Below are 19,272 nucleotides of genomic sequence, written 5' to 3' on the forward strand. Positions count from 1 at the left end.
TATCTAGTCACCCGGATAAGTGTTTCCATTGAGAAACCGAAAAAGTTCCAAATATATCCATGTTGATTTTGAGGCTAAAACTGATATTTGAACTGTATGTATGCGTCACGGTACTGAATTTATGAGTGATTATGGTAGCATTGCTTTACTCTGCGCTGTGTGCAACAGCTGCTCATGAATATGTGATGTTGCCCAGGTGCGACCTAGGCTCCCCGCCACAGCTTGGTGCGTCATTACGAAGTCAACATGCCACATAAGTATCTAAGCAACGTCTGAGGTCTATGAAGGCTCAGTCACCCCAGTTGACCGTTAAGATTGCGTTGTCTGTACATGCCGTGTGACATGAGAGTTTATTTCGCACTGTGTTGCGCCTGAGGTCATTGCGAAGGGGGTTTCCGAGTGCTTCGGCTAGATGAATTCTTAACTATGTATTGGAAAATATAAACTCAAATGTTACATTGTGACTGCCCAAGTGATGTAACGCCTGGAAAGTATTTGATTCATATATATATGATTTCTTACTCCTGAAATCTCCGTTGATGGGAAACTGTTCCCCTCTCCAAAAACGCAATTGGAATGTCAACGTGCTTGGCTCTAAGGTACTCGCAAACATTCTTTCCCAGCCCATCATAGGTACTTGTAGCACTCCAACCCCGATCAAGGTGATCATGAAGCAAGAAGTGCACAGCCCGAAGAGCTGGAATTTCAAACCTGTCGATGTCCTTCCCGTTGTACTCGGGCCCTAGCAATTCTTTCATTTTTGCGACTGTGAGTAATGACCGCAGCCAGTACCACTCATCATTGTTTCTCACGAAGAATCCAACATTTGCATCAGATGCTTTGTCCCCTGATCGGCCAAGTGCTACCCAGCCCAGAGGTCCTCTCTTAGTAGGACCAACTGATGCCAAGTCTACTGGATTCCGGGTATCGTAGCTCCATTGCCTGGTCTCGTATGTTTTGCCATAATTTTCCAAGCTTGCCGACGAGGGTATAGAAATTGTTTTGTCATGGAGGAACGGGAGGTTCACAATGTGGGAGACTTTTGACTGCGGAAGTAATGCAGCCCAGTATTCGAAATATTCTTTCCCACTCGTTTGTCGTAGGTCATTCTCAATACTTGCACCCGGTACACTCTGGAGGAAATTCTCCATGCACCATCGCTGGAATCCGACCATGGAACCGGCCCCCAAAATATTCTTGTCCTTCGTCTGAACAAAAATGCGGAAATCAACTGTTGCAACATCCTGGTTCTCTGGATCCTCTTGGCACCATCCATTGAGACTGAATTTGAGACAGGAGAATTTCTCGACATTCTTGCCCATACTATACCGAATTTGACGCTCAGTCCACTCAGCCTTTTCTTTGAGATCCAGCCCGCACATATAGTAGTGGAATTCTGCCTGATATCCTCCGCGGGCAGTGATCCCGACCTTAGTGGTTGTCGGTGGAGGGCTTCCCTTGACACCAGTAACGAGAACTTGATCTTTGGCGATTTGCTGCATTTGAATACCTTCAAGCAAGGCAACGACATCTGAGCCATAGTAGCGTGGCCCTTGGATCTCGTACAAAAGTTGAGATGTGGCAGTTCCTACTGACATCTCTCCACCGGTATTCGGTTCCTTTTCTAGAACAAAGGTGCCGTCCTTCTTGATGGCGGCAATCGGAAAGCCGATATTCTCACATCCATCAAACAAAGCCTTAAAGCCGCTATAGTAACCACCGCAGACGTAACTCGAGCATTCAATCAGATGACCAGCGATGAGTGATCCGGCCAACGCATCGAAGTCATGATTGCGGTCCCAGCCATGCCACCACATGGCGGCTCCAATTACGGGCGCAGCGTCAGATACCCTACCACAAATGACAATATCGGCACCAGCTCGGAAGGACTCTGCAATGCCTGCCCCGCCGAGATAGCATTGGGCAGCTATTGGCTCAAATGGCCAATCCTCGAGATTCCCCCCCAAAGCAGATGTTTTCAAATTTCTCCCCCTCTTTCAATAGTGTTTGGACAACATCCATCACCTCATCACCTTGTATCCATGCGACTTTCAGATCAAGACCCTGCTCTTCAACTGCTTTAATAACTAGAGCAGCGAGTTTGTCTGGTTCACTGGCACCTGCATTGACAGCAACCTTGATCCGACGTTGCTGCAGATGAGAGAGGGCTGACGAAAATGTACCCATGAATGAGGGATCAAAAGCTCCAATAGCATTCGTATCTTGTCCCGCTCGGGCTGCGTCTGCTTTCGCTACACCATGCCATTGCATGGTCATTTCACTCATCCAATCACCGATAATTACGTCGACATCATTGTCTCGGGCGAAGGATAGGATGCTGCGCTGGCGATCCGTGAAGCCACCACTTGCGCCGGCAATACGCACAGGTCTCTTTGGAGGATTGGCTCCATCGACTGATGCCATTATGGTGTTTAATTGAGTAGAAACGATAGTCGAACTCGTCCTGTTTTCGATCTTTAGTCTCTTCAAAATGATCTGTGATGTGATATGAGAGACAGAGGCCTTGGGTCGAAATTGCGAGGTGGCATATTAAGCCCCTTAAGTATCCTCAGAAGCGATTCTCCAGTTATGTATTCATTTTCATTGATATTTATACTTTCACTTCCATGGGTTATCCAAAATAAAGTTACGTGGGCCCATTGAAACAAGATAGGAAATGTATTGCCGGCGCACATCCGTAAGGCTCCGCACCTCAAACACAAGGCTTTCCCATGACCTTTCATAAGAATACAGAGACACATAAAGATCCCCTCTTGGAATTACGAAGAGTTTCGACAAGAATCTTGAATCTTAATTACATTGAGATGATATTACCTCAATGCTTAAGTTATTGTATTGTATGCTGCGCGCTGAAAATTTCCCTATTCTCGATTCATCCACTTCACAGCCTCCATGAGGCTATTATTAAACTCATTGCGATGCTCATCTAGATGCGTAGAGGGATAAGACCAAGAATAGTGAGGATAGCCAGGGTAAGAACTGTATCGCAGTTGCACATTTTCCTTTTCCAGTACTTCCTTCATAAGCCTTGCATCATCTCGTAAAGTATCCAGACAGCACTCCGCGATGTATACCTTGTTCAATAGTCCCAACCTCGAGTGAAGTAGACTTGATCCATAAGGATCTGATGGAGGTACACCGTAAGCATGCCAGAACTCCCGCATGACAGGTGCCGTGTTAACAGTGTCATAGGCATGCTCATCATAGGATGTGTATCTTGCCTTCATGTCACTTGGTACAGCATCTGGGTGAACTGTGCAGGGTGCCAAAGCAATGACACCCTTTACATGGTCCGCCATCCCTTGATCTATTAGCCGTAAAGCAACTCCAAATGCGGAGTTTGCACCCGATGATGTTCCAATAAGCGTTACGCTTTTGACATTGAAGTGCTCCAGAGTCCATATTGTTCCTTCGACACAATCGTCAAGCCCTTTAGGATACTTGAATTGGGGCGCTAAGCGGTATTCAACGCTCACTATTTTCATTTGACATTGCTTGCTGATCAAACGACATGTGCTGTCTTCTTGGTCGACGCCTCCCATTGACCAACCCCCGCCATGGAAATACAGGCCGACGGGATCGTATTCTGATGGATTGGGCGGTGTGTATATCCTGGCCCAGCAATTCTCCAGATTTGTCTCTTCTGTTTGGATAGACTGGTCTGGTGGTGGAATTCCGTACACTGAGACCAATTTATTTAAAGTGACCTCCCACCGCTGTATCATGTTGTCGATGGGTGTATGCAGCATTGGTGCCTCCCCGAACTCCACCACAAACTTCGAATTATCAGTAAATGGGACTGATCTGGGGAAATTCAACTGGCATACCTTGTTCCATGCTGGGGCAAATTTGTTAGTCATTTTGAAATTGCGTCCGTCTTGATGGAAATTACATTGGATTATGGTTCAAATAGACAGAATGTATAGTTGAAGGAACTCGTTATCCGAAGAATGCGAGCCTCGGCCTTGAGCTCTTCTACTTCCCCGCTTCGACAACCGGGGCTAGTTAATTGGAGTGAGATTCGGCTTTAAACCTTTGAAAGTCAAAAATTTTGCAATTTTTCCACTCCGTAGGCTTGATTCAAAATGGCAGCAGCAAGATTCGACAGCACTGAGTTACCGTTCAGCAAATACCCAGCATGGGTGCTGGGAAAGCTCCGACCTGTCGCCATTGAGAAGATCAAAGCTGTGCATGATTGGGTGGAGACCGAATGTATTCCAGCCGAGCCCATAATGAAGGCCCAGTTGGCAAAGAACCGCTGGAAGACACCTACTCTGATGAAGGATCTACGACAAAAGGCCAAAGAACGCGGTCTCTTCAACCTTTTCCTACCGAATCATTTCAAAGAATCGCCGGGCTTGACCAACTTGGAGTATTCGTGTTGCGCTGAAATTATGGGCAAGGTATACTGGGCCGCACAGACAATGAATTGCCATGCCCCAGAGACGGGGAATATCGAGCTGCTCGCCAAATATGCCAACGAGGAGCAGAAAGAGACATGGCTGAAACCGCTCATGAGTGGCGATTTCTCCTCTGCTTACTCCATGACTGAGCCGGAGGTAGCCTCGTCTGATGCGACCAACATATCGATCCGTATCCAGCGAGATAGTGACGAGTACGTCATTAACGGTCGCAAATTGTTCGGAAACGCTAAGTGGAATCCGGAGGTGCAGTTGTATATTCTCATGGGGTGTACCGACCCCAACAACCCCGATCCTTGGAAACGCCATTCAATGGTACTCGTCCCTAGCGACACTCCTGGTCTCCACATGAACTTAAACCTCACCATCATGGGGTACGACCATGCCCCCGAAGGCCACGGCGAATATCGCTATGATAACGTTCGCATTCCGGCCTCGAATGTGATTCTGGGCGAAGGTCGGGCATTCGAGATTGCTCAAGGACGACTGGGCCCGGGACGAATTCATCATTGTATGCGACTGATCGGCCAGTGTGAGAGAGCATACGAGTTTGCTCTTCTTCGGGCGACCGACGAACGAAAAAAGCCTCGTGGAAAGTTAATCGGCCAGTTCGATAGTAACATCGAGCGCATTGCGAGCATGCGCTTGGAACTCGATGCGTTGCGCTTAGTCGTGCTCAATGCCGCCGATACAATGGATACGCATGGCAACAAGGCCGGGCGCTATGTTATTGCTCAGAGCAAGATTCTTGTTCCTGAGGGTGCGGCTCGGATCATTGATGAGTGTATGCAGATGTATGGTGGGCAGGGCTTGACTCAACATACGCCGTTGCCAGAAATGTGGACATACGCTCGGTTTGTTCGTTTGGCGGATGGGCCTGACGCAGCTCATCGTCATCAGGTTGGGAGAGATCAGTTGAAAACGGCCAAGGATGTGAAGAAGAGACATGAAAGATATTACGAGATTGCGGAGCGTTTGAAGCGAGAGTTTGAGTTGGAGGATAACTTGGCGGCCGACTACATGTGGGAGTATTTGGATCTGTCTACAAAAGCAAAACTTTAAGTGCAATTCGACAAGTCACAGACCAGAGATTGATATATATAGAATACCTAAATAATTTCTATTGAGTTTTGGAGATCCCAAACATTTGCACCTCGTTACAATAGATCAACAGCTCTTTTCTGACAGTAGAGATCTTTCAACATGGAAGCACTGAAAATGTTAGAATCTGTGAGTATGCATAAGAATGCTGGAATTCTCTTATTACGACGCTTTGAAAACGCCCAAAGTTCAAGGAATAATACGAGAATTTCGGAAACGATCGAAAGCAGTGTACCATGCCTCCTTCGTACCAACTTCCTCTTTCCCTTCACCCCAAGCTTTATGCATTTGGCTCAGATCAAGCTGTCGATCAAAATCAAACATGGACATGATAAATGCTGGAAATGCCTCAAAGCTCCTCTGATTTCCCCCCACCCGACCAGTCTGTAAAGAATACCTTTTCTCCAATTCGAACCATTTTTCCTGGTTTTCGCGTAAGAATGTTGGTGGGTCAGGCCCGGGCCCGTTAGTTGGGGCCGCGCCTTTCAACCCGAAATAGTCACAGATAATGGGCCACTTGGTAGACCAGCTTGAAGACTGGGCAGAATCAGCCGCGTTGAAGCTTTGTGCGCGACCGACTGCTGGGTTCAAGCTTGCATAGATTGCAAATCGAGCGATGATGTCTTGGCTGCTGTCATTACTTTGTATGGTCCAGCTTTTGTTCGTTCCTGGAAACACGACTTCAGCGCCCGCTCCATGAATCTCGCGGCATAGACTGAGATACAACGCTAGCCACTGGGCGAGACAGTAGACGTTGTTGTTAGGGACAAATCCGACAATGACGTCTGGGATAATGTCGCAGAATGTCCAATTCTTTCCTTGTGATAGTGATTTTAGGAGATCGAGTTGATTGTAATAGAACATCTGGGAGGCATATGGCTCAGGGATACGAGGATGCGACTCTTGCAGTGGTAGGTTCTCGGACCATGGGAAGTTCTGAAGAAGGTGTACGCCATATGCCTTCATGATGGACCCGTTAGCACTTTTCTCACATCAGACCAGGAATAAATCAATACCTTTGTTCCAGTAGGCAGAACAACGAATTCCAGGTGTGTACTCAATTTCTCCACTGCAGTCACAGCCCGCCGAAGGAGATCGACATTTATTTGGACCTCCTTCTCAGGATCCGTGTCCATCACGTACGCAAAGAAATAAACATGGGTCGTTTTTTCGACCTCTGCCACACGTTCTTTCAGGTTTCTTTCTAGATCAGCTTGGGTTCCTTGTAATAAGTCGACTCCAGATACGACATTCAATTTCCCAGACTGTGGCCATTGCGCCACATCGGGAGGGAGAGGGCGGTTGGTGAGGGCGCTGACACGGCTAAAAGATTCTGGGCTTGGATAACCATTGAGAATGGCATTGACGATTGCCCAGCCAGTGATGCCTGAAGCACCGAAAACTAGTGCGTTTTTTTCGGTTGAAATGCTACCCATGATAGGACGATAAGTGACCAAGCTCAGGCTCAAAGTTTCTATCTTTATAGAAAATAATGCGTAAGTGCTTCCTTGCGTGGTTTTATCGTCAGAAGGGGTTCTGAATTGTTCTCTACTTTAAGTGGGCGTATCTGGGAAGGCGGTTATCGATAGCCGAAGGATCAACATTGAAGTCCTCTGACATGGGAAATCCGAAGTTTCTTTCCTCAGACGGTTCTTTTGAATGTCCAACATGAGTGGCCTTGCCATTTACTCTGGGCTTCCATATAATTTCCATGGTCTGGTTGGTTAAACTGCCGTTTATTCACCCACGCCACGCTGCACCTGTGGACGCAGTACTCTATTCTGTTCCAGCACTATAGTGGATCGTAGAGGCCTGGAGTGTGCATATGTGGGGCTACAGCAGATGTGTGTATAGCTGACAAAGCCTATGCAACCCCGTGCAAAACTGCCCTGTTAGTCTGAGATATACCTAGGTCGTTGATAAAGATATTTACGGATTTTCTGCAAAGGCTGAAGAGCACAAATACTCGGATCTACAATTCCAAGCTGGCAACTAACTAACATAAAAGTATCCATATGCTTTGTTTACAGGGTAGATCATACTCAAGAGCCACCAATGTACGAAGTTGGAGCTAGGTCAGGTATGCGCTTTGAAAAACCTAAAATGAATTCCGTATCCTCCACAGGACATTTCAGATCAATTGATATGTAGGTATAATTGCGGAACAAAATGGAAAAATATACTGTCGTTGACTCCAGAACCCAAAACCCGCTTGGCAATACTATAGCCCCTGATTGGCCAGCCTGAATTATATCCACTCAGCATTCGGACTATTGCTGTCCCCGAGCTCCAATTGGGCAACATGTCCACTTCATATCCATTTTGCCAATGATATCTTGAGTTTCATGCTTCCAAAGTTGTGTTTTTTGTTGATTGGGCAAGGACCGAGAATGCTACGAATTTATGTCATGGTGGTTGAATCGAGCTTCTGTTTGGAATGGAGATTTCAGCGGTAACTGGATCAAATACTACGCGTATGGCTTTTCAGTCATCACCCATTTGAGCCCGTTGAGATGTTCGAGGGCGTTGAAGACCCTCCCTCTCCTTCTCTTCTCGTTTTTTTGGCTCTCTTAGACGTCAAACTAGTGATGGATATTATCACCCTCGAGCAGTCAACAGCAAGTTTTGATCCGAAGGTACCCCAGGAAATACTCGACATCATCAATGAGTTCATTTCGCAGAGTCCAATTATTCAACAGCATCATGAGATAATATTTGGCAAGAAAAATAGTTGGACCACCAGATTGACAAGTTGTCTGACATGGCCAACAAGATTAGCCCGGAGGTTTGGCTTGTCTTTCTGACACCGGAGATTTATGCGAACGAGAAACACTTGAAATCTTTTGCATCATTACCATATGATGAGGAACGCAAGACGTGCTTTCAATACACTTACATCGCATGGCTTGAAACCCCTGGGGCCTTGGATTTCATCATTGCCAAGGTTCAGAAAAAAGATGAACGTGTTAAAAGCACTTGACACGGGTAAGAACAGCGGGAGAAGATAGACAAAGCAATTCAATCGGGAAATATCTTGTGTTGGAAGGTCGCGTGCAAGTGACTGACCATGATATAAGTCACTGTATAGATAAATGACTATGTAGTGCGATTTATGGATGAACATTCACCAATTGGAAGCCTATAGAATCGCCATGAACAACAAAATATGTGTAGACGACAAGACTCTGTCGAGACGATTCACAACTTACGAAGTGGGACGCAAGAAGACCAACTGACCCTTCTTATCTGCATTTTACTGATATCTCTGAACAGAATCATGCCATATGTGTGCCATCAACATTTGCCCTCTCTCCTTGCGTCTGTGCAGTGTACGCGCGAGAGACAATTCGTTTTGCATCCTTTCTACCTCTCACTGCGACAAATTTGATTGAGAGCTCTGGCTTCTGCCATGTGGTATAGGCTTTCATATGCTTCATTTCACCAGCCGGGTTCCATTGCCACGCACCATCTGTGCTCACGATATCGAAATGCCACAGAAGACGTGACACAATAAGCCTCATCTCCATGTACGATAAATTCTTCCCAATACACCCACGAGGTCCAAGAGAGAATGGCTGCATGGCCCTTTTGTGGTCGGAGGCATAGGCGTCATCGAGCCATCGCTCCGGGATGAAGCTATCGCAGTCTCTGAAGTTCACTGGATTATGTGAGGCTGCCCAGCTACTCACAGAGACTGAAACGCCTCCGGGAACCCAGTGCCCATCGATTGTGTCGCCTGCCTTAGGTACCGTTCGTAAAAGGCCGGTAGGCACTGGAGGGTGGATGCGGAGACCTTCCTCAAGACACGCATTGAGGTATGTGAGCTGACCTGTTTTCTCGTAATTGATCTCGTCTTCGCTTGCAAAGTTGGATCGGATCTCCTCGCAAAGCTTCCTATATTTGTCTGGGTTCCAGATCAACCGCGCGAAAAGCCCAGACAGCAGGTTTGCTGTTGTCTCGCTGCCGGCAACGATAAATAGCGCACCATTGAGGACGATCTCGTTTTCGTGTAGATTGTACTTCTCCTTCTGGTTGAGGATGTAGTAGATGAAGTCCTTGTGCTCCGTCTTCTCGTTCGTGAGACGTTGCATAACCTTCTCGCGACTGTATACTAGATGATTGCGTCTTCTCTGGCGCCATTTGTCTGGTATCATGTTCAACAGAGTGAGTTGCCACCATGATCCTGCTTCAGCTAGCCTTCGAGTAGCTTGCTCGAAAGCGCCAACCTTCACCGTGTCGTATATCAGGGCCACCCAAGAGTGAAACGCTCCAATGTCCAGACAGCCAAAGGGCTCACCAAAGGCCAAGTCACCAATGATATCGAACGTCGTGAAGTTGAGCCAGTTGACAAGGTTGAGTTTCTCGCCCGTGCCAGCCATGCGCTTGCAGCTCTCTATGAGCTTGTCAATGTAATGTTGAATAATGTATTCTTGTTCCCGAAGCGCCCTCTCAGAAAATGAGTGAGAGAGAGCTCGTCTCTGCCGAGAATGATTGTTGTCATCGGCCATGGTCAGAGTAGATGCACCTGGTAGCGGGTCTACTGATCCCACGTGAATAGGATCTTTGTGCATATTCTGGCGTCCTCCAGTTTTGAAGCCGTAAATGTCCTCCCAGGCGTCGACGGAGTTGAAGGAGAGCTCATTTGGTGACACTCGAACGACAGAGCCATATTTGTTGTGAATGAGCTTGTTATCGAGGGCTAATCTTCCACTTAATAGTGAAGAGACTGATGGGAACGAAGAGACTGCGTTGAGTTTGGGGCCAGGAAACTTGGCCAAAGGGTGAAACCAAAGTCTATAGATCACAGTGACCACGAGATTGACAGCAAGTATACTAACACCGCCAACTGCTAGGAGCTGCAAAGGCTGGCTCAAGGCAATCTCGTGATTGGAATGCAACATTTTCACAAAGCTTGACAGAACAGAAATTCGTCACCAAGTTGAACTACTTGGAGCTTCACAAACTATATATGCTAGAATCAGATAGATGATTGGGAATATAACATTGTGTATGATGTGTACTCGTTTAAGTGCGCCTACAATTACCCTGCCCTTCATAAAGTTTCATCATATTGGAAAAGGGTAAGATTGATTGGCCACCTCGGAAAACGATAGCCAAGGAGTATGTAGAAATTGTTCTGCTTCACATAAAATCTAGAACCCGCCACCCCAGGAAATGTATGAATATGATCTTGCATTATCTCAAATTCGAGCAGGATTGATGCTAGAACACCGCCGTATACAGTCATATTCCCTCAGGTTTGCCACAATTTACAATCTAGATAGTGTACCTTGTACGAGACGATTTCCACCATCAATGGGTATATCAACCCCGTTTCTAGCAGATATGCTCGTCAGTATTCTTCAAGAGAAGTTTGTAGAAATAGCATGTAGCTCACATATAGTTAGCACCTGGGCCAGCTAGAAATACCATCACTGCCCCAATATCATCAGGCTGACCCAAACGACGGCACGGGTTGGCTCTTTTCAGCTCCTCTTCTCCGCCCAGGATCTCAATCAGGCCGTTGGCCAGCTTGGACGGGAAGAATCCAGGGGAAATGCTATTTGTGAGGATGTTCTTTGGACCGAGCTCCACAGCCAGGTTCTTCGTGAGATGGTGGGTTGCTGCTTTTGATATGGCATATACAATTGTTCCATGCTCGCCGACGTGAGGCACATGGGTCCCGGCGATGGAGCTCACTACAATAATCCGGGACGGGCAGGTTATAGTACCGGACGATTCGAGCAGTGGGGTAAATCTGTAGGACTATTAGTCGAGGTCGTATTACACAGAGTGACTCTGACTCACAGCCTTGCCAGATTGAATGTTCCTCGCACATTCAAATCCAACACCTTCTGTGTTCTCCAGTCCGGTGTTGTCTCGAACGGTCCTCCCCACGTCGCTCCAGCATTGGCGACGAGAATATCAAGTCTTCCCTCCAATTTCTGGATTTCGCTGACGAGCTTCTCGATTCCTTCGATTTGCGCGACATTTGCAGCTATGCCGATGGCTCTCCCTCTGATCTTAGGTAACTGATTCAACTTTTGAACAGCTTGTCCTATCCCCTGCGGGCCTTCGTATTTCCTAGCGGTTATGATCACTGTCTTTGCGCCGGCTTTCAGAAAGGCTGTCGCAGTATGCAATCCCAGCCCACGGGATCCTGGAAGAGCCGGGAGGTCAGCTTCTTTTGGAAATGGGGTATGGAATGCGGGGAAGGTCTTGCTCACCTCCTGTCACCAAAGCGACTTTGCCATTGAGATTGAAATAATTTCCGAACCCTGTTAAGTCAGACATTCTCGAGAATTTGATTTTTCGCGTGATTGTGCGCTCGTTTGTAAAGGTTCAGTTATCTTGAAGCTTTTTGTGGCCAAAGGGACACTCACATTTGATCGTTTTGTCCATGCTGACTAGGGTATTGATTTCCGCTCCTTTGCCACGGTCCCTCGGCAGCTAATGAGCTTGGGGCCTCAAAAGGTTGATTCTTGAGTTCACCCAAAATTGTTTCCATCAATTCTATGAATAATCAATCTACAACAACTGACAAGATGTTATACAAATCGGTCTTTCCCTCTCTCCCGATTCCCAATAGGAATATTCTATCTTACCTATATCCACCAAATCAAACGGTTTCGGATAAGCCGATATGGATCGATTCGCAGAGCCCCGCAAATTCACTCTCCCTCGGCAGATGCTATCATGGGTGCGTCGACTGGGCCTTGGACTCGATAAGCTGGGAGTCGGAAAGGGAGAGGTGGTTCTGATCTTAACACCCAACCACTTGTTTGTCCCCGTGGCATATCAGGGTATTGTAGGATCTGGTCGCATCTTCAGCGGCGTCAATCCCAGCTATACAGTTTCTGAGATTACCCACCAAATGAAGGACACGGGTGCGAAGGTCGTTCTGGTCCATCCAAGTTTAGTCAATGCTGCTACGGAAGCTGGGTCGCGAGCCAACGTACCGAAAAGCCATATTTTTCAATTCTCCGATAAGCCTTGCTCGCCGGTCAACGGTGTTTATGACTGGTGCACGATGATAGCATCTGAGGAGGAAGCGACGAATTGGAAATGGGACGATTTGGTTGATTGCGCCAACTCGACCGTAGCTACCATCAACTACTCCTCAGGCACAACGGGGCTGCCGAAAGGCGTTTGTATATCGCATTACAACCTAATTGCCAATCTAGAACAGACTATCTTCATTCGTGACCAGGAGACATCTTATGCTACAGTTCCCTCTTCGCGACCAGAAGAAAGATGGGTTGGCTTTCTGCCACTGTATCATGCTTATGGTAATATGAAATCTTGGCCCATAGCTAAAAATTAGAGCTAAAGAATTCTAGGCCAACTATATGCTTGCCTCATGGCTCCGAAGCTCGGATTTTCAATTTATATCATGCAGAAGTTTGCTTTCGAAGATTTCTTAGATGTCATTCAACAATACCGGATCACCCATCTTCAAGTCGCCCCTCCCATCTTAATCATGCTTGACAAGAGACCAGAAACAGCGAAGTTCGATCTGAGCAGCCTAAAGAACATACTTTGCGGAGCCGCACCCCTGTCGCGTGAGCTGCAGAATACCATTCAGAGAAAATTCAACCTGAACGTGGTTCAAGGCTGGGGGATGACTGAAGTAACATGCGGCGCGATCCATGTACCTGGTGGCAGAAGCGACGATTCTGGGTGCGTCGGATTGCTGGATCCAAACTGTGAAGCCACCCTTGTGGACGAAGACGGGGGCTCTGTTCAGGCCGGTGAGTCAGGGGAAATGTATGTGCGAGGACCCAACATCTGTCTTGGGTACTGGAGGAACGCACAAGCTACGCACGAGAGCCTTGATTCAGAGGGATGGCTGAAAACAGGCGACATTGTTATTGTTCGCGACAATGCATTTTGGGTTATCGATCGCAAGAAAGAGCTTATTAAGGTCAATGCACTTCAAGTCGCACCAGCCGAATTGGAAGCTGTTCTTCTCGAGCATGATGACATTGAGGACGCAGGTGTTGTGGCCGCGATCGTGGGCGGGGAAGAACGACCTCGTGCCTATGTGCAATTGAAGGAGGATAGAGGTTCGAAAATATCCGAAGGCAAGATTCATGCATATATGAAAGCTCGAGTTGCAAAACACAAGCAACTGGCTGGTGGTATCATATTTGTGGACGAGATTCCTCGTTTAGCTAGTGGGAAGATCCAGAGGAAGACGCTTAAAGACTGGGCCAAGCGGGATGTGGCACCTCAGAGGCTGCAGGCGAAGCTATAGAATTGCTAGAAAGTTTCATACCTCAGTGCTCAATTATTCTTTTCAATTCATTGTTTGTCATCTAGAAGAATTGCGAATTCTTATTCTCCTATCTAGACGGGGATGTCTCTATTTTTGTGTTTGATATGTTCTCATGACAGTTACAATGCCAACGCCTTCTTCATATTCAGAACAAAAGTTTGGTTAATCTATTAGTCATATGTGAGCTGTCAATAAGCTAATCGCATCATTTGCCTTGGCCTATTTTCTATGGCGTCTAACTTCTTGGTGCGTGGGGGGGGGGGAATCACATCTGCGCATGTGCTGCTGGGCGGGGGCTAGGCCAGATTGTTCTTCGCTTCATCGCGCACACCCAATAGTAGCCCCGATCACAGCATAAGACTCCGGCTATTGGATGAAAAAAATGAGGCATGACTTCCAAAGTTCCTTCGCCTTCGTGCAGGGCTTCCTCCTCGGAAGTGAAGTGGGGATTTATCCCGGAAATGATTACCCATGGACAGCCTTCTTCCACGAAGTACGTCATTGAGCGGAAGAGATAGCAGAACGTCCTCCGACATACATGCAGCATTCTTATCACTCTCAATGTCGATCGTGCAACATGGTGTGAGAGAATGGGGAAACATCATCCCGAGCAGCGCCCATCAGAATGTTGCTGGTTGATGGCCGACGACACCATTAAACTTTGACCTCACACAGAACTAAGATATACTACCTCAACATCGCGCAGATTTTCATTTTGCACCGATCGTACCTAGTTTTTCTCTCTTATCCACGAAGCTAGATTGCTTGATTTAGACGAGCGACAATGGGCGACGCACCTATTGAAACTTCGGAGGGCATTCCTCCCCCAAACGCAGTCAACGGAACCAGCCAGCACTATGCCTACCCAGAGCCAACGCCAGATTGCCATTATCGTGTGCTGGATCAGTACCACTCGAAAGCACAGAAGCTAAGAGTGGCATGCGTGGGCGCCGGTGCGACCGGCCTGTGCCTGGCATACAAAATGAATAAGAACCTGGAGAAGGGCTCGTTCGACTTGACTTTATTTGAAAAGAATCCTCATTATGGTGGAACTTGGTATGAGAATACCTACCCGGGCGTGGCCTGCGACATTCCGTCTCATAATTACTCCTTCACGTTCGATCCCAATCCAAACTGGAGTCACTTTTTCTCATACGGGCCTGAGATCCAGGAGTATTTTGAAGGCTTTGCACAGCGCCATGACTGCTGCAAGTACATGAAGCTCAATATGCGGGTAGTGGAGTGCAGATGGGATGATAATCAAGGTGTATGGAATATCAAGTTACAAGATACCCAGTCAGGCGAATACTGGCAAGACTGGGCCCACTGCGTGGTGAATGGTACCGGAATCTTAAATACTTGGAAATGGCCAGACATTGAGGGTCTTCACGACTTTGAAGGACCTATAATGCATTCTGCAAAATGGAATCATGAGGTTGACTTTCAAAAAAAAACTGTCGGCGTCATCGGAACAGGTTCAACTAGCGTCCAAATCGTGCCTCAACTCCAACAAACATGCAAGGAAGTACAGGTTTACATGCGCAGCCCTACATGGATTAGCCCTCCATTTGGTGGTGGAGTACTCAATAGTGTGAACAAGAACAGTGAGGAGAATCCTGGGCACCGACAGTATGAATTCACCGAGGCGGAGAAGCAAAAATTCCGCGACGACCCTGAATATCATCTTCTATTCAGAAAGAGAATCGAAGCCGAGATCAATGGACTATTTGGAATGTATAAACAGGGCTCTGAAATTTCGAAACAAATGCGAGAGATATTCACCAATGAAATGCACCGCCGAATGGGACCCGGGCATGAAGAACTGAAGAAGTTCATTATTCCTAAATGGGCTCCAGGGTGTCGCCGAATATCCCCAGGGGATGGCTTCCTCGAAGCCCTCGTTCAACCAAATGTGCGACCGGTATTTGGTGGCATCAATAAGGTTACCAAAAAGGGTATAGTCACACAGGACGGCGTTGAACACAATATGGATATCCTGGTCTGCGCGACTGGATTCCATGTAGCCTTCAAGCCCGCGTTCAAGGTAGTCAACAGCGAAGGCAACTCAATTCAAGAAGATTGGGGTCACTCCATCAATCTTTATTTCGGAATATCTGCCCCACGGTACGCAAAAACCATCTAGTGCTATATTATGCATCTACTTATCCATTCTGACAGATTCCCAAATTATTATACCATCGCTGGACCAGGAGCGACATGGTCGAACGGAACCCTGCTACCGTCAATTGAGACTTCAGTTGAGTATAGTGTTAAATGTATGAAGAAGATGCAGCATGAGACGATCAAATCTATGGCAGTGAAGCAAGAAGCCCTAGATGACATCTATTCTCATTTTGATGAGTTCCACAAAAACACTGTTTGGCAAGAGGAATGCCGCTCTTGGTTCAAAGACGGCAAGATCAAGAATCGGATCTATCTCTGGCCTGGGTCCACAATTCATTTCTTGAAGACCATCCGGGATCCTCGATTTGAAGATTACGATATCAAGTATCGCTTTGGCAATCGATTCGCATTCTTGGGTAATGGAGACGTTAAAGCGACAGCAAGTGGGGATGTGCACGGTCTGTCCACTTATATTCGTGCTGACGATAAGGAGTGGACAGTGGACTAAGACCTGAAGCCGTTTTTTGTAACGATCGAAACTAGACACTTTTTCCTCTTTCAGACTAGTGCGGTTTCCGGCTCTTCGCCTTATCCGAGAGGCCTCACCTCAATAGTTTCTCTCTTCTTTACACTTAGTATCGTATATTCAATATGCTTGTTTCATCACAGCCAGGCCTCCATTACATTTATCATAATCTGATATTTAAACTTGAGAATATCGATATAAAATGTGTAGCTCGCTTTGAAAGCACCGAGCTCGCTCATATTTTTCCTCATTCGGTAAACACTGGCGGGAAAGAATGCTAAGTGACATTTGGTAAAAGGGAATAAGATCATACAAGTATCATATAGTACGCCTTCTGAGTCATGAGCGCCACATTTGATTCACACCAACTCTTATCTCGCCTCTCTGTTCGAGAGAAAATACCATCAGTAGGGATGAAATGCATGTTTTTCACTATTAAGCTACACGTCCGACGACGGTTTTATCTCTTTTTCGCTTCCTTCCTCGTTTCCTTTAGACTGGCGGATTTTTCGAGCCACATCATTGTTAAGATATTCGCCATAATCAATTGTGGTATAGCTCGCGAGTAGTGCCACCGAAGCAAAGGCAATAACTGCATACCAAACGAACTTGAAAGCATTCGCCGCGGCAGCTGCTTTCGCGGTATTGATCGCAGTACTTATCTTGGAGTTTATTCCAGGAACATTGCTGTAATCACCGGATGATATGGCTGCCTCCAACGCGGACACACTTGACTCTGGTAGCCCGGCGCTCTCAGCAGCTTTGACCATGGCAGGGGACAGAAGAGTAGCCAACTTATTGTTCAAGATGGTGACATAGATTGCAGTTGCAACACTAGCACCTCCAGAGCGAATGCTTCCTAATGCTCCAACAGCGGCGCCAATGTCTTCAGTCGGAAGTGTTAGTGGCGCAAGAGAAAGGGAACAAGTCTCGATAATGCCGACCGAGAAGCAACCTGAGAACATGAGTCCGATTCCCTTTGCCTGCTCCCCAGGTTTGATGGATACCATAGCTGCAGAAAATGCAAGAAGGGAAGCGCATCCTGTCATTAAAATCCATCGGGATTGCTTGATATAACGGCAGAGCACTCCACCAACAACTTGTCCAAGGAGACATGACGAGCCAACAATACAAGCAAGCCAGCCATCGTGCAGAGTGGAACCCTTGAAAAGATACGATATCTGTTTTGGCCAAAGGACGTTCATCGAATAGTATACACAACTACCAACTGTGGCCGTGATTATCATTGCGAGGTAGCCCGGTTGGCGAAATAGACGAGCGGGCAGCAGAGCATCCCCCTGGTGTACGTAGGCGTCGTAGGCGACAAATGCGGCCAGCAAGCAGAATCCGACCACAATAGTCGCAATCTAATTGCATGGGTCAGTTTCTTTTGCTTCAAAGACAAGATGGATAAAAACAAGAAAGTTGAAATGATGCGTACAACATATACCGAGTTCCAAGGATGCACAGTACCACCCCAGCTCATGCCCATGATGAAGAGTAGAAGGCCGCCAGTGAAGAGAACAAACCCAACACCATCCTGCCTCTTACACTGCTCCCATTTGGAACGATCCATATGTAGCAGATTGAAGTCAGGTGGGTGGTAGAATAAATAGAAGCACAAAACGGCGAGCCCCGAGATGATGATGTTGAGATAGTAGGCCCATCTCCACGTAAGCTTAGTCCCGTTTTCCAGTGATATTCCAATCACAGGGCCAAAGCAAGCAATCTCAAAGCTTGAGAAGAAAATGGCTGAGACTGCCAGAGGTCGAACTTTGTTGGGTACCAGCTCACTGACAGCTACTGTGAATGAGATTTGTACCGCGCCGGCGAGGCCCATTAGTACATCGGCGCCAATCAACGTATTGACATTTTTGGCAGTTGCACCGACGATGGAGCCCAACAGGCCAAATCCATTGCCAACGATGAAAAACCAGCGCCGACCGAAGATATCTGAGAATCGTCCAACGATCAGGAACCCGACACTGAGGCCTAGTGTATACGAAATTGAGACCCAGGTAATATTGGGCGAGGGTCCGATGTCTTCGTCGATGTATGTGAGGAGATTGGCAGGTAGGACGTATCCCAGATAATTGCTGATATTGCCTAGACACAATGCCTGCTCACAGATGAACAGTTAGACGACAAGACTATTTTCTGTGAGGCATGAGATGTAAACGAACGATGATAGTCCCAATGAAGCCGAAAGATCGATAATAATTCTTGGGTAGGTTAGTACCCAATGCCTCCTCGTTGATAGCAAAAGTTTCATTCTGGATTGCAACATGCTGACTGTCCAGCTCGATAGGTACATCAGTATGTTCAAGATGGTTGCTTGAGCGTTCGATTTGCTCACTGGAGCTTACCAGTTTCGAATCTAGTGACATTATATTTTTTCCGACGATCAAATGCTAATACCTGAAGGAAGTATCCTGTGGAGACTAGACAAAAGATCCAAATATTGATTTTGCACAAAGAACTCAATTACCCCGGATTTCCAGGAGATTATTATCTCAATCTTGCTCCCAAATGACGCGTTTGGTTAGCCTATCTTGTAGCGGAAAAAGGAAAGCTAAGTAAGTTCATCGATCTGCCTTTTGTAGATGTGGGGCTGGGAAAATGATAGCCGGAAGATCACTGTCTTGGTACTGGGCATTTAGGCTTTAGTAGGGAATTTCAGGTGAACACTTTTGGTATTAATCGCTAAAACATAACATACCTCTGTTCTTCACGAAAGAAAATGGGTTCTTTGTTGAGAGGAGTGGGCTTCATCACGGGTGCAGCGTCTGGTAGGGTCCAGA

At 46.9% G+C, this 19,272-nt stretch overlaps 10 protein-coding genes across 10 annotated transcripts; 4 read left to right on the plus strand and 6 right to left on the minus strand.

Annotated features, from left to right (window-relative positions):
- Window positions 1-518: 518 nt before the first annotated feature.
- N7533_000037 (acyclic terpene utilization AtuA family protein) lies at window positions 519-2,424 on the minus strand (the record flags this gene model as incomplete). Its single annotated transcript, XM_057096687.1, has 2 exons — window positions 519-1,900; window positions 2,034-2,424. The coding sequence occupies 2 exons, from the start codon at window positions 2,422-2,424 to the stop codon at window positions 519-521; spliced, it is 1,773 nt and encodes a 590-aa protein (XP_056965180.1).
- A 458-nt stretch (window positions 2,425-2,882) lies between these two features.
- Window positions 2,883-3,881, minus strand: N7533_000038 (alpha/beta hydrolase; the record flags this gene model as incomplete). The annotated part of the gene is made up of 2 exons (XM_057096688.1): window positions 2,883-3,797; window positions 3,849-3,881. 2 exons carry the CDS (start codon window positions 3,879-3,881, stop codon window positions 2,883-2,885), a joined length of 948 nt encoding a protein of 315 aa, XP_056965181.1.
- Window positions 3,882-4,106: 225 nt separating this feature from the next.
- On the plus strand, window positions 4,107-5,504 carry N7533_000039 (uncharacterized protein; the record flags this gene model as incomplete). The annotated part of the gene is made up of 1 exon (XM_057096689.1): window positions 4,107-5,504. One exon carries the CDS (start codon window positions 4,107-4,109, stop codon window positions 5,502-5,504), a length of 1,398 nt encoding a protein of 465 aa, XP_056965182.1.
- A 228-nt stretch (window positions 5,505-5,732) lies between these two features.
- On the minus strand, window positions 5,733-6,979 carry N7533_000040 (SDR family oxidoreductase; the record flags this gene model as incomplete). The annotated part of the gene is made up of 2 exons (XM_057096690.1): window positions 5,733-6,503; window positions 6,560-6,979. The coding sequence occupies 2 exons, from the start codon at window positions 6,977-6,979 to the stop codon at window positions 5,733-5,735; spliced, it is 1,191 nt and encodes a 396-aa protein (XP_056965183.1).
- Window positions 6,980-8,304: 1,325 nt separating this feature from the next.
- On the plus strand, window positions 8,305-8,523 carry N7533_000041 (uncharacterized protein; the record flags this gene model as incomplete). The annotated part of the gene is made up of 1 exon (XM_057096691.1): window positions 8,305-8,523. One exon carries the CDS (start codon window positions 8,305-8,307, stop codon window positions 8,521-8,523), a length of 219 nt encoding a protein of 72 aa, XP_056965184.1.
- A 295-nt stretch (window positions 8,524-8,818) lies between these two features.
- On the minus strand, window positions 8,819-10,444 carry N7533_000042 (cytochrome P450; the record flags this gene model as incomplete). Its single annotated transcript, XM_057096692.1, has 1 exon — window positions 8,819-10,444. The coding sequence occupies one exon, from the start codon at window positions 10,442-10,444 to the stop codon at window positions 8,819-8,821; it is 1,626 nt and encodes a 541-aa protein (XP_056965185.1).
- A 493-nt stretch (window positions 10,445-10,937) lies between these two features.
- Window positions 10,938-11,837, minus strand: N7533_000043 (SDR family NAD(P)-dependent oxidoreductase; the record flags this gene model as incomplete). The annotated part of the gene is made up of 3 exons (XM_057096693.1): window positions 10,938-11,301; window positions 11,352-11,703; window positions 11,771-11,837. 3 exons carry the CDS (start codon window positions 11,835-11,837, stop codon window positions 10,938-10,940), a joined length of 783 nt encoding a protein of 260 aa, XP_056965186.1.
- Window positions 11,838-12,186: 349 nt separating this feature from the next.
- On the plus strand, window positions 12,187-13,800 carry N7533_000044 (acyl--CoA ligase; the record flags this gene model as incomplete). Its single annotated transcript, XM_057096694.1, has 2 exons — window positions 12,187-12,832; window positions 12,884-13,800. 2 exons carry the CDS (start codon window positions 12,187-12,189, stop codon window positions 13,798-13,800), a joined length of 1,563 nt encoding a protein of 520 aa, XP_056965187.1.
- An 805-nt stretch (window positions 13,801-14,605) lies between these two features.
- On the plus strand, window positions 14,606-16,453 carry N7533_000045 (flavin-containing monooxygenase; the record flags this gene model as incomplete). The annotated part of the gene is made up of 2 exons (XM_057096695.1): window positions 14,606-15,945; window positions 16,000-16,453. 2 exons carry the CDS (start codon window positions 14,606-14,608, stop codon window positions 16,451-16,453), a joined length of 1,794 nt encoding a protein of 597 aa, XP_056965188.1.
- A 458-nt stretch (window positions 16,454-16,911) lies between these two features.
- Window positions 16,912-19,243, minus strand: N7533_000046 (trichothecene efflux pump; the record flags this gene model as incomplete). Its single annotated transcript, XM_057096696.1, has 4 exons — window positions 16,912-17,838; window positions 17,913-18,590; window positions 18,655-18,826; window positions 19,191-19,243. 4 exons carry the CDS (start codon window positions 19,241-19,243, stop codon window positions 16,912-16,914), a joined length of 1,830 nt encoding a protein of 609 aa, XP_056965189.1.
- Window positions 19,244-19,272: the final 29 nt, after the last annotated feature.

Source organism: Penicillium manginii, assembly GCF_028828005.1.
Source record: "Penicillium manginii strain IBT 31320 chromosome Unknown utg000001l:1.0-3466041.0:1.0-3467806.0, whole genome shotgun sequence".
Lineage (NCBI taxonomy): Eukaryota > Fungi > Ascomycota > Eurotiomycetes > Eurotiales > Aspergillaceae > Penicillium > Penicillium manginii.